General features: G+C 38.9%; 1 protein-coding gene across 3 annotated transcripts in view; it reads left to right on the top strand.

Annotated features, from left to right (window-relative positions):
• TAOK1 (TAO kinase 1) overlaps positions 1-10,006 on the top strand; it is a 171,517-nt gene extending 161,511 nt beyond the window's left edge. For all 3 annotated transcript variants that reach the window (XM_074388433.1, XM_039476870.2, XM_074388432.1), the window contains exon 20: positions 723-10,006. In XM_074388433.1, coding sequence (XP_074244534.1) covers positions 723-1,184 — 462 coding nt within the window. In that variant the 3' untranslated portion in view covers positions 1,185-10,006. The remainder of the gene's footprint in view (positions 1-722) is intronic.
• Positions 10,007-14,082: the final 4,076 nt, after the last annotated feature.

Genomic DNA, 14,082 nt, shown 5'->3' with positions numbered 1-14,082 from the left:
GAGGCTAGAGAATCACTTGAATGAGGTTTGCGGAGGTTGCAGTGAGCCAAGATAGTGACACTGAGCTCCAACCCGTGTGACCGAGTGAGACTCTGTCTCAAAAAAAAACAAAAAACATAAAAAGAACTTCATTTTAGGCCGGGCGGGGTGGCTCACGCCTATAATCCCAGCACTTTGGGAGGCCGAGGCGGCGGGTGGATCACCGGAGGTCAGGAGTTTAAGACCAGCCTGACCAGCATGATGAAACACTGTCTCTATTTAAAAACAAAAAAAAGTGAAAATAAAAATAAAGAACTTCATTTTACACATTTTAAAAATATAAATTACGCGGATTCCTAAGGGACATCTCTTTTGATTTTTTAAATGTATATCTATAGCGTCAAATAATAGAAACTGGGGAGACTACAGGAGGTGGGAGCGTGGGAGATGAGTGAGGGTTGAAAAATTACCTATTGGGTATATTGTTCCCTAGTCAAGTTATGGGTGCACTAAAAGCCCAGACTTCACCACTATACAATATATGCATGTAAAAAAATCTGCAGTTGTACTCCCTGAATATATAAAAACTTAAATTTTTAATAAAGGAAAAAAAAATTTAATAAAATTTGAAACTCGTGGACAAATACACATCCATAAAATAGCCACTTCAAAGCTAAATAATTGATTCCTTTATTTATAGACTTTAAAAAAATAAATTGGCTTTTTTGTCCACCCTTCTACAGATTGAAGAAGAGATGTTGGCTTTGCAAAATGAGCGCACAGAACGAATACGAAGCCTGTTGGAACGTCAAGCCAGAGAAATTGAAGCTTTTGACTCTGAAAGCATGAGACTAGGTTTTAGTAATATGGTCCTTTCTAACCTCTCCCCTGAGGCATTCAGCCACAGCTACCCAGGAGCTTCTGGTTGGTCACATAACCCTACTGGGGGTCCAGGACCTCACTGGGGTCATCCCATTGGTGGCCCACCACAAGCTTGGGGCCATCCAATGCAAGGTGGACCCCAGCCATGGGGTCACCCCTCAGGGCCAATGCAAGGGGTACCTCGAGGTAGCAGTATGGGAGTCCGCAATAGCCCCCAGGCTCTGAGGCGGACAGCTTCTGGGGGACGGACGGAGCAGGGCATGAGCAGAAGCACGAGTGTCACTTCACAAATATCCAATGGGTCACACATGTCTTATACATAACTTAATAATTGAGAGTGGCAATTCCGCTGGAGCTGTCTGCCAAAAGAAACTGCCTACAGACATCGTCACAGCAGCCTCCTCACTTGGGTACTACAGTGTGGAAGCTGAGTGCATATGGTATATTTTATTCATTTTTGTAAAGCGTTCTGTTTTGTGTTTACTAATTGGGATGTCATAGTACTTGGCTGCCGGGTTTGTTTTTTTAACTTTTGGGGAAATTTTGAAAAGTGGAATTGATATTAAAATAAATGTGTATGTGTATGTGTGTATACGTGCATATATATATATACACACACACATATATTATGCATGTGGTGAGAATTGGCTAGATAAGGGGATATTTTCTGAACACTGCAAAAACAAAACGGAGCAAAGTGGCTTCAGTCATCACTTTTGGGTGTCTGTACCCTAAGGAGTTTCTGAAAAAATCTAAAGCCTTTCTCCATATCCCAGATTCTTATGAGCCACTCACAGCAGGCAGCATATGTTGAAATAAGTTATTACTGGTACACACCTGCATCCCCTCACCAATGTATTTATTTGTTATTAAGTTGATCTGACTTCTCAGCCTCATTTGGACTAAAAAAAAGCAGAAATCCGTAAACACTAAAGGACTGCATTGACTTTTTCAGAGTAGAAAACAAATTAGGTTTTTTTTTCCTGAATGCGTCATAAGCTTGTGAGTGATTTTTGTCCATTTAGTTGTGCCTTCTTTGTATTTCACTGAGATGGGGGTACTTAAGGAGATGACAAGTTATGTGGGGATTACATTAACAAACCTGTGAGCCTTCAACGGGGAAGACTAGAAGGGTAAAGGGGCCCTAAAATTTCATATGGTGGGTATGTCCCGCAGCAGAGTGAGGAGATGAAGCTTACATGTCCTGACGTTTTGTTGCTTATACTGTGATAGCTCATCCTAGCTAAGCTCTATAATGCCCAAGACCCCAAACAGTACTTTTACTTTGTTTGTACAAAAACAAAGACATATAGCCAATACAAATCAAATGCCAGAGGTATTTGAATGATGCCATATTTGCAAATTGCCATCTATTGAAATTCTTACCACACTACATAAACATGATTATTATCTCCTTTTGGCTTATGGAATTTTCTGTTTACAAGTAGAATAGCCAATTATTTAAATGTTTAGTTGCCACAGTGAACCAAGAGTCACTGAGCCAGTGACTTTACCAGCTGCTGACTGATCCTCATCACCACTGTAGATTTTGCTGCATGTGCAGGTCCTCTGTTTTTAATTGCTGTTTTCGTTGCTGCATTACTTAACAAACTTCTAGTTCATTGAGACTTAGTGACCATTTGGCATCATGTTAACACCACACAATAGGAAACACCACTTTAACAAGTCTCAAGCCCAGTGCTAAAGTACTACTGAAAAGGAACTAGGAAGTTTGGCCAATTAAAAAAAAGGGTAAAAGTAAGTTATAGTGGTCAGGGAATCTCTTGACAAAAGCTAACTGTTTTTCAGGGGGCACATGTTTTGTTTCGTTATGTTTTGTTGTACAATGAAGGATGAACCCAATGCTAAAAAGTCAGTTTTCTTGGTTTTCCATTTCTTATATAGAAATTGAGTTGGAGGTGGGTAGGAAGCTGTAAGACTTGAAGAAAAATATCCTTTTCAGTGACAAATCAGAGTTTCTTTTGAATTATTGTCCTGCTCCCTTCCAAGTTGTCTTGAAGAATCCTTGCTGCTAACTCTGGATCCTGCTTTTCCTATTGTCAGGGGCTCCAAGGTAGAACTCTCTAAGTCCCTCTCAATGACACTCTTTGCCTAAACCAAACTAATGACCAATTAGTTAATCAGTCTATCGCTGTTGAAGTCCTGGTTTGCTCAACCAAATTTTAAGTCTTCCCCAGGTATGTCAGTCGAATCACCATGAATCCTCACCTGTAGGAGTTTCTGAGGATTCATTTTAGGGAAACTGGAAGATAACTAATGTTTTAATGTAAATATTTTTAAAACCAAGATCACCATAGAGTTCACACAAAATTTTAGGCAGTGTTTGAAGAAGCACGCTGATGTGCTGTCCTTTCAGCCATGCTCCAGGTCACGAGTGTTTAGGTAAACATGACATGTACTTGTCATATTAATGAAAGGGGCTTTTAGTTGTCTCAGTATCTTTTTTGCATTCAGGTATTGTAGTGTTTTCAACAAATTGAGAAATCTACCTATTTGGTGTAAAATAAGAGCTTTAGAATTTAGTACAATGTCAAAAATATAATGGAATTTGATACCCTTAAACATTATTCATAGATCTGGCTCCTCTGCCCTACTGGGTGGAATAGGGAAGCAGATCAGTTTTGCATACAAAACTTTTCAAACCCACAATGCTACTGATGGTACATTTTAAAGTCCACTTGTGGACTTAAATAAGTCAAATTGGGTTACTGAATTCATTCAGATCACAAGTACTTACAAAAAGCCTGATTTAATACTGACTCCAAATGTTTATCAAGTAGGGTTTTGCATCTCACTTAATTGGCCACCAGTTTTACATGTAGGTGATGACTATACCTGGATTTTACTATTAAGTTAAAGTATATATAGTTTGCAAAAATGATTCAAATTAATTGGTTTATGTTTGTGAGATCTAGCTTCTGAGGAATCTCATACGTAGTAGGAACCATCACAGAGTAAAGCTTATAGCAGAAAAATTGGAAAGGTTTTGAGATACCCTAGAGAAAGAGCAAGCACTTTCTGAATCTGTGCAAATATCAATATTTGATCAAATTAACACTACCTCCTTCCCAGTGTTGGTGTTCACTCACTATATATGTGTTTAAGAAAATTAAAAGTATGGAACATTTGTCTAGCATATCAGAAGTTGTAAATGCTTTATCTGGTATCCAGAGGCTGGCTGTAAAAAGTTCCTTGGGGTCACTCTATCTCCCATTTTTTTGGTTAGCATTTTAAAAATGCAGAGCTGCATACTTTGAAATATATTATTCCAAATTGAGCTCCCTTCCCTTTGCACATATTTTTCCTCCCCTAATTGAAGTCAGCTCTAACCCCAAATTCTAGTATCCAGAAGTATTTTTATTTGTATAATGTTATCTGAAAAATGTGTTAATATTTTCCGAGCTGCAATTCTTAATAGCCATTTCAATACCTAGAGATAAAGAATCCTGCATTTGAAGCCACACATACACTATTGTAATATACTTAGTACTCCAGGTCAAGGATTTATTGGTAAACGGAACTTTTTAGCATAGTCATTATGATTTTTGGTTGCCTAGACATCAGGTAAACATTCAGTACACTAAAGAAACTATCCTGGACACTCCCTCCTACTTCCAACAATTTTTTTTCTCATCCCCTTTTCAAAAATTGAAAACTCTATGAGTGTCTTCTTCAGACCATAAAACAGACTTTAGTAACTATTTCTGTAAGTACTAAATGTCTGGCATTTTAAACTTTTATAGAATACATTGTGTTGGACACTGGAATAATACTATTTATTTTCACCTGTGAAAAATGACTTCATTGTACTTGAAACACCTCCTTTGCATTTCTCCATTTGTGCCATTCACTTGTGGAAATAAATTGTATTATACCATGATCTACTGGCTTTTTAAAACTGTGTTAAATATGCACATTTTTGGTATAGCTATTATCATTTGTATGTATATATTGTATATACATATGAGTGTCTATATGTGTGTATAGATAGATGGATGGATGTAACTCATACTGTACATTTCCATCAGGGCACTTAAAGTTCTGTTATTTTTGTTTGGTTTTGTTATTTCAGTCCTCAGTTAAGGCAAGAATGCATGTGTTTCTTAAGAATGAGTACTCTGCGTTGATATTTGTGAGAAGGTGGTCATTAGATGCAATTTTTTCTTTTTTAATCCCCTCTTAGCACTTGTGTGAATGGAGAGGATGTTATGTAAAATTTGGAATCATAAGTTGCAATGCAGTAAAATGGTGCTGGGGAAGGAGCCAGTTAGTGTTTCTATGAGTTTGTATTGTGATCCAATAAAAGATAAGTAATGCAGAGAGAAATGAACCATGGAAAGTAAGAACACTGGTGGTGATTCCTCTGCAAAGATGATTTAAAAAAAAAAAAATAAATCACACAATTTTTATGTGCTTTCTGTATGTATTTCTTAGTAGTGATATCATTGATCCTCTTATTCTTTACTCCATTAATACTAATAATTACAATTTTGCTGAGGATCAAAACAGCCAAGAAAGGAATTACTGCTAAAGCATCTAAGATTCTCCTAAACTGTAAAATCAACAGGAAATGGCCACTGGGAGAGAAGGATTTGATATTGGGTGAGGGGCTTTCTCCCTTTACCTGCCTCTTCTTGCTTGCTAATAATTTCTTTGTGCACCTTCCACCACTTCTGAGCCACTACTGTTCAAGTATAGATTTGGCCAACACATTAACTCTTTCCTTGGAGATTTATATGGTCCTGCATTTTGTCCTGTGCTCACAATGTGAAGTGTCCTGTTCAAGTCAAAAAATAATATATTTAAGGTATGTAAGTCTGAATTTCCTATAAGGATGGAAGAAGAGGTTCTCATATCCTAGAAAAGAGCCATCTCTAGGAGCAATGTCAAAACTTGGGCTGGCATCTTTGAGCTTTTTACCAAAATACAGACCATTTTTGAAGAAAAGAAATTCTCTATTTTGTTTTCCCACATCTAACTTGATAATGCCCCCAACCAGGTTGTAGCATTGCCTTTTAAAAGAGATTCACTCACTCTTAGTTTTTAAGAACTGGAAATTTCCCATCCTCAGATTCCTTAAAAGATGAAGAGTTGGCTGTACACCTGAGCAGACTTGCCTCTTGTATGCAAGGACTACTGATTGAAGTCTGTTTTGCTGTGTCTGGTTATGTTGTCTGCACTTTTATGAAATCACTACAATAAGTCTACATTGGAAGTTACTATTAATTTGTAAAGAAGTTTTATTAAACAGTCTAGAAAAAGAAAGTGAAGCTGAGAACTCTTCCTTTATTTGCATTTATATTTTCTGCTGAATTCTGGTAGTCCCTTAAGGTCATGTTGACTAATGTTTTCCTCCTTGTTTGTATTCAGATTTCCAAAATTTCACTCGTACAAGGGAAGAGACCCCATTTGGCTTAATGGTAATCTTTAGATCATAAGAAATATGTAAATTAGTATACACCTTATCTGCCTGTTGTGGGTTTCTTAAACTTGCACTTCCTACCCACCCAAAGATAGATATCCTTTAAAGAAAATAAAGGCAGAGAATTAAAACTGGGGAGCCATTTACTATGTCACCATCACTGTTAACTGTTTCCCAGCAATCTAAACTTTTTGAAGTTTCAGAGTTGGTTTTTTTGTGTATATGTCTGTGTGATTGTTTTGTTTTGAAATATACAAGAATTCTTTAAATAGAGAAAAAGGTTAATTCTCACTGAAACACCAGGATGCCCACTGGATATACTAATCTGAACATCTGTAGGTAGTTTGTTATGAAAAAGTGGATGAGACTTCTGAATGAATGAAAAAGGGTATCTTGATGCCCAGAATTTTCCCCAAAGTACGGGTAATTCAACCTGCACAGTTTTCTTTCACTCATAGCATTTAGCAGTTGTGAGTGAAAAATCATGTAATTATCTGTAAATATGTAGCTAACAAATTGACCTAGTTTCTGTATTTTTTGTTTTTGTACTAAAGTTTATAGGTCTGTGCCAGCTAGAGAGAAGTTGCTGTCATACAGTTGTGGTCCTAGCATCTAACCCTGAAACCATCCTAGGTGACATTTTTAGAATATTTAAATGTTGTTAAACAGGGGGAAATGAAGCTTAATCATTGGTCAGGTTTGAAATCTTTTGCAGTGAAATAACTTTAATATAAATGATCACATGTCCTCAATCATGAATGAGGTAGGGAGCCTCTCTCCCCCAGTGGCCATGTTTACAAAGTGTGTTTTGTCTATAAAGTGCAAGTGTTTTAATGTTTATGTAAATTATGCAGGTGATAACATTATGGTTTGGAACTGTTTATTGGGCTCTTTAACTGAATTTTCAAATGAAATGAACTATGCTTATTGCTGGCACATTGATCCCATTTCTGGAACATTTTTCCTATTTCCAGAGTTACATATGTTCTTTTGTCATTACCCAACTTAACCTCCTTTTCTCTGATATGCCTTGTAGCCAAAGTATTAAAGGCTGGTGAACATAGACAAGGGAAATGCATTTCTTAGAAATCCATGAACCTTCGGTTGTATGCTTTCAGTACTCGTGTTAATATGTTTCTATGGCAACTCTGAGGTCAGTGGTTTAGAAATGAGATACCAGTGTTAATGACAAGTGTGTACTCTTTGCTTTTGCATGGCTTGGCTTAATATCCAGGGTATATTAGGGCCACTTGAAAGCATGAAGACCAGTTATATAGAGAACAGGTTTCAGTGGCACATTTTGCTTTTTCTGAGCCCCAAATACATTGCCCAGGCATGAACATTGTTACCATAAATTGCACATGGTCATGGAGTGAATTATATGACTTTAAAGGATGTAACTGCCCAACATTTGCAGATTCTGGGTGGTCTATGTGACCATTTGGCACGTATCTGAAAACCCAGGGGCTATTGGAACTCTCCTAACCCCTTTTCCTTTGTCACAGACAAGTATATATATAACTTATCGAGATGTTAGCTGTCCTGCTGTATTGCCACACAGCTCTCTTTTGGTTCCCATTCCAAATGTGCTACTGTCCTTCTTTGCATTTCATAATATCAAAGAAACCACCACCCTTCCTAATAGCATTTTATGCCTTTTATTCAACATTAAATGGGAGTTGTGCCTACTTAGGAGTGCCCCTCCAATTAATTACATGTGTCCAAGAATAATCCAAGCCAGAGACACAAGGTGGGAAAACATTTAAAAAAAAAAAAAAAAGTCCTTTTAAGGCCAGTAATTTATCTGAAAAGGTATTTTATCAGATCTTGACACCTTATTATGAGCCTATTAGGAGTTGCAGGTGGCTTCATAGGGTAAAATCCAAGAAAAGAGAAGGATGTGTGTGGGGTTTCTATTAGAAGATAATTTTGTTCTTATTTTACCTTTCCTTTTATGATCCTTCTCTGCTAGAACAGGTTAATTCCCTAAATTGTTTTGTTTTGTTTTGTTTTGTTTTTTTTAGGGAAACTTTTGCAAAAGCAATGGTCTGATGTAAATAACATTTTAAAGTATAGTGCACATAACTTTCCCAGACTGTTCCAATCTGATAATTTGTAAATGCTTTAGAGTTTTTTAAATTAACACTTGTGTTGCTAAATCCTATTTATGTAAGTCTGCTAAAGTTTTTTAACCCACTTAAAACTTAAGACAACCATTTAAATAATGGATGGGTTACTATGAGCAATTTAGCTTTCAGAACCCCTTTGTTTTAGTATATGAAAAAGCCTAATGCGCATTAATGAGGTCAAAGAGACTATGAGAATATGTATAGTGTATATTTTAAAACAGCTTTGCTTGTATCGTGAAGATTTAAAAACAAACTTGAGATTTTTAACGTAACTATTAACACAGTTTTAACATAAGTTATCCCACTGGGTTTAAGAGCATCTTGAATGTATAATCCTTTTTATAACCCAGGTTGGTTTCTACTTTTACCAGTCACCCAAACATATTTATGTTTCTTAGTTTTATGTACTCATTTCCCTTCGTTTTCCTCAAACAGCATGATTTTTTTTTGCACATGTAGAAATTTTTTAAAAGAAAAATTAGTACATCATTTTATCTGGATTTTCTTCACTTCCCTCTTCCTTTCTACTAACCCCTTCCTTAAAGGCCATATCACTCCATTTGCATTATTTGTGCAAATGCCAGGGTTGGTTTTTATTTTTATTTTTGCTATTTACCTAAAAAAAAGAAAATGCTTCTGTCAATTGCTTTTTTATTTAAAAAAAAAAAAAGGAAAAAGAAAAGAAAAAAAGCTGTAACCTTATCATTTCTGAGTAGACCATTGAGAGATGAATGCACACCTGTAATAGCCCAGGACCAGCTCTGGTGGCTAAGGGGAATATGTTAACTAAGCAAGAGGTTCTTTTCTAAAAGTGGTATCTATTATCCACAATCTTTTTCAGTTATTCCCACAAGTCAGGGGTCCAGATAAAATGAGGGTTATCAGCTAACCGATATGCTATCATTGAGGTTCATCAATGAATTTGTACATTTCTAGTTCCCTTTGGTGAAGGGAAAAATGATGATTTTGCAAGACCTAGATTTTGGCTTGGTTTCTTGCCTCCTTTTTTGGCAGCCTTCATCTTCTCATCTCCCAAAGCCCTTGAGCCTATAGGATTTTGATAGTGGACAAAAAACTTGTGGTCTTTTAAAACTGGGACTGATATTTTTTTTTGAGAGATTATCATGTTGAAAGTGTGATGTTCTACCACTTTACCAATAACTAATTTTAAATATACACTGTCCTCTCGAGTTTTGGACCAAACAGACGCTTACAGTGGAGGCTTATCAAGGGTTGCATTGGGGAAGAAGCCTCTCCCTCTCTGTCAGCACCAGCTGGTAAAGGTGACTGTACAGATGTGCATTTTCCTTTTGGTATAAATGGTCCACAGCACTAACTGGTAAGGCTTATTGTACAGTATATTGTCAGTATTCTTCTGGTTCAGCATACCTTATAGTTCATATATAACCTGTATTAATTGTATAGATTGTGCATTTAAAGCTGTTACCAAGTTGTCAGAACATAAGAGCGAAAACAAGGTCATATGTAATATTTTGTTTGTAAGTATCCTTTGTATCATAGCAAAGGAAATGTTTAAAAAAATCAACTGTAATAAAGTAATTTTAGTACACGGTGTCCGTCCAGTTTTTTAAGGCAATTATATTCCCATGAAGATAAAGTATATTTCTATTGAGTGACTATTGGATAATTACTGAACCTCAGGCAGTGTGCTGGATGTTGGGGTTCCAAAAATGGAATTACCACTCAAATGATAAAGAGTATACCATCTAGCGCCGGGCGCGGTGGCTCAAGCCTGTAATCCCAGCACTTTGGGAAGCCGAGGCGGGTGGATCACGAGGTCGAGAGATCGAGACCATCCTGGTCAACATGGTGAAACCCCGTCTCTACTAAAAATACAAAAAATTAGCTGGGCATGGTGGCTCGTGCCTGTAATCCCAGCTACTCAGGAGGCTGAGGCAGGAGAATTGCCTGAGCCCAGGAGGCGGAGGTTGCGGTGAGCCGAGATCGCGCCATTGCACTCCAGCCTGGGTAACAAGAGCGAAACTCCGTCTCAAAAAAAAAAAAAAAAAAAAAAAAAGAGTATACCATCTAATAAAGACATAAGCCCTCAGCTAGGAGCGGTTAATCACAGCACTTTGGGAGGCTGAGGTGGGTGGATCACCTGAGGTCAGGAGTTCAAGACCAGCCTGGCCAGCATGGCAAAACCCTGTCTCTACTAAAACTGAAAAAATCAGCCGGGTGTGGTGGCAGGCATCTGTAATCCCAGCTACTTGGAAGTCTGAGGCAGGAGAATCGCTTGAACCCAGGAGGTGGAGGTTGCATGAGCAGAGGTTCCAGTGAGCCAAGATCACGCCATTGCACTCCAGTCTGGGCAACAGAGCAAGACTCTTGTCTCGAAAAAAAAAAAGACAAACCCTCTGGTCTAATAATTGCCTTGCCTTCTGTCCACCCAGAGTGAAGTGGCCTATTGTGTTCTGGGTGTGAGATTATTCTAGTTTAAATTCTGACTACTTGATGCAAGTTCTTAAGTTTTATTTCTACCTTGTGATCTGCATAACTACAACTTCAATACATGGAGTCATAAATGTAAGCAGTTCTCTTAAGTCTTACACAAAGCTTTAAAAGGTAGTCTTATTTGGGCTTATCTTCCTAGATTTGAAAATCATCACATTTTAGCCCTATATGGGGGCAGATGGTTATCTAATCAAGTCCTGTTTAAAACACTGGTATGTTTTTGGTCAGAAGCTAATTCAGAAGGGGAAACTGGGACTTACGTTTTTTAATTCAAAAAGAAAATAGGGCCAGGTGTGGTGGCTCATGCCTGTAATCCCAACACTTTGGGAGGCTCAGGCAGGCAGATCACCTGAGGTCAGGGGTTTGAGATCAGCCAGACCAACATGGTGAAACCCCATCTCTATTAAAAATACAAAAATTAGCAAGGCATGGTGGTGGTTGCCTGTAATCCCAGCTACTTGGGAGGCTGAGGCAGGAGAATCACTTGAACCTGGGAGGCAGAGGTTGCAGTGATCCATGGTTGGGCAACTATAGTCTGGGTGACAGAGCAAGACTTAATCTCAAAAAAATAATGTATATATTTTTGAGACAGTCTGTCACCCAGGCGGCTGGAGTACGGTGGCATGATCTTGGCTTACAACCTCCACCTCCCAGGTTCAAGCAATTCTTATGCCCTGGCCTCCGAAGTAGCTGGGATTACAGGTGTGTGCCAGCTAATTTATATAATTTTATTTTATTTATTTATTTATTTTTGAGATGGAGTCTTGTTCTGTTGCCCAGGCTGGAGTGCCATGACATGATCTTGGCTCAGTCCATCCTCTGCCTTCTGGGTTCAAGCTATTCTGCCTCAGCCTCCTAAGTAGCTGGGACTACAGGTGTGTGCCATTGCACCTGGCTAATTTTCTTGGTATTTTTAGGAGAGGTGGGGTTTCACCATGTTGGCCAGGCTGGTCTCGAACTCCTGACCTCATGATCTACCTGCCTTGGCCTCCCAAAGTGCTGGGATTACAGGCATACGCCACTGCACCCAGCCTAATTTTTGTATTTTTAGTAGAGATGGGGGTTTATCCATCTTGGCCAGGCTGGTCTTGAACTCCTGACCTCAGATAATCCACCTGCCTGGGCCTCCCAAACTGCTGAGATTACAGGCGTGAGCCACCACACCCAGCCAAGAAAATAGTTTTAAGTGCCTTTTTTTTTTTTTTTCCTGGTATTTGAAGTGCCATTTTTTTTCTTTTGTATTCTTTGAAGTGCCATTTTTGAAAGTATAGTTTACCTACCATATTGAAAAGACTTAGAAAAGTTAGTTTTTTCACTCTTAGAGTATTGATATTGAACTATCTTGGAATTAGGATTTATATAGTGTTTGATTTGCTTGCCTCAAATAGCTGTGTGGCAGCGAGGTGCAGTGGCTCATACCTGCCTTCCTACCACTTTGAGAGGCTGACACGGAAGGATTGCTTGAGACTGGGAGTTAAAGACCAGCCTAGGGAACATAGTCTACAAAAAGTAATAAAAATATTAGCTGAGCATGGTGGCACATCACTGTATTCCTAGCTACTTGGGAGGCTGAGGTGGGAGCATCACTTGACCCTGGAAGGTTGAGGCTGCAGTAAGCTGTGATCATGCCACTACATTCCAGCCTGGGTGACAGAGGTAGCCTTTGCCTTATAGAGGCAGGATTAGATCCCAGGCCTCATCTCCAGTATTTTCAATATACCCACCTGAATTTAGAGTAACTCAATGGGATTAAAAGACAAGATTTCACTCGGTGAGATGGTTCACACCTGTAATCCCAGCATTTTGGGAGGCTGAGGTGGGTGAATCACTTGACGACAGGAGTTCAAGCCTGGCCAACATGGTGAAACCCCGTCTCTACTAAAAATACAAAAATTAGCCAGGTGTGGTGGTGGGTGCCTATAATCCCAGCTACTTGGGAGGCTGAGACAGGAGGTTACAGTGAGCCGAGATCATGCCACTGCACTCCAGCCTGGGCAACAAAGCAAGACTCCATCTCAAAAGAAAAAAAAGAAACCCTGTCTCCCTGTCTACAAAAATACACAAATTAGCTGGGTGTGGTGGTATGTGCCTATAGTATAGCAGCTACTTTGGGAGCTGAGGCAGGAAACTCACTGAACCCAGGAGGCAGAGGTTGCAGTGAGCTGAGATCATGCCACTCCACTCCAGTCTCGGCAACAAAGAGATTCCTTTGTTGTCTCTTTCAAAAAAAAAAAAAAAAAAAAAAAGAGGCCGGGCGCGGTGGCTCAAGCCTGTAATCCCAGCACTTTGGGAGGCCGAGGCGGGTGGATCACGAGGTCAAGAGATCGAGACCATCCTGGTCAAAGTGGTGAACCCCCGTCTCTACTAAAAAAAAAAATACAAAAAAAAAAAAAAATTAGCTGGGCATGGTGGCGCGTGCCTGTAATCCAGCTACTCAGGAGGCTGAGGCAGGAGAATTGCCTGAACCCAGGAGGCGGAGGTTGCGGTGAGCCGAGATTGCGCCATTGCACTCCAGCCTGGGTAACAGGACTGAAACTCTGTCTCAAAAAAAAAAAAAAAAAAAAAAAAAAAAAAAAAAAGATGTTTGGCTAGCTTCATAGCCCCTCTGCTATCACCTACATCACATGACGCCAGCTGCAGAATCAGGGTCTTCCTGTATGTGTCCTGGGCAACTAACAACTTTACCTTTTGCTACCCTATTTTCAGATCTTTGTTCTTAACGGATACAGGGAGAGAAGGCTGCTGAAGGTGTTAGCTTTATGCAGGCTGTTCAGTGAATTTGAGAGGTTGCCATTTATAGATAATGTGCATGGCTCCCCACAGGCAGTTGTGCACTCCAGCACCTCGAAAAGAGATTGCCTGCACCCTTCCCCCCAACTTTTTGTTAAAATCCTTTACATTTTGGAGTCCAAAATGGACATTATTTAGAATCATCCCAGACAGTGATTAGGTAGGAAAAGGCAAATAATTTACCCTGGATCCCATTAAAAAAAAAAAAAAAAAAAAAGGGAAAATGTATGGCATAAAGAGCACTAATTTGGGTATGGTCTTAGCCCCGTCACTAACTGTGAGATATTAAAAGTCATATCCTCTCTGACCTTCATCTATAAGAAATAGAAATGCAGATGGTTTTTAAGCAAAACTGATGTGAAGCTGATTAGCTATGACATGGGA

This window comes from Saimiri boliviensis, chromosome 17 (assembly GCF_048565385.1).
Source record: "Saimiri boliviensis isolate mSaiBol1 chromosome 17, mSaiBol1.pri, whole genome shotgun sequence".
NCBI classification, from domain to species: Eukaryota; Metazoa; Chordata; class Mammalia; order Primates; family Cebidae; genus Saimiri; species Saimiri boliviensis.
This window is presented reverse-complemented; position numbering and strand designations above follow the sequence as displayed.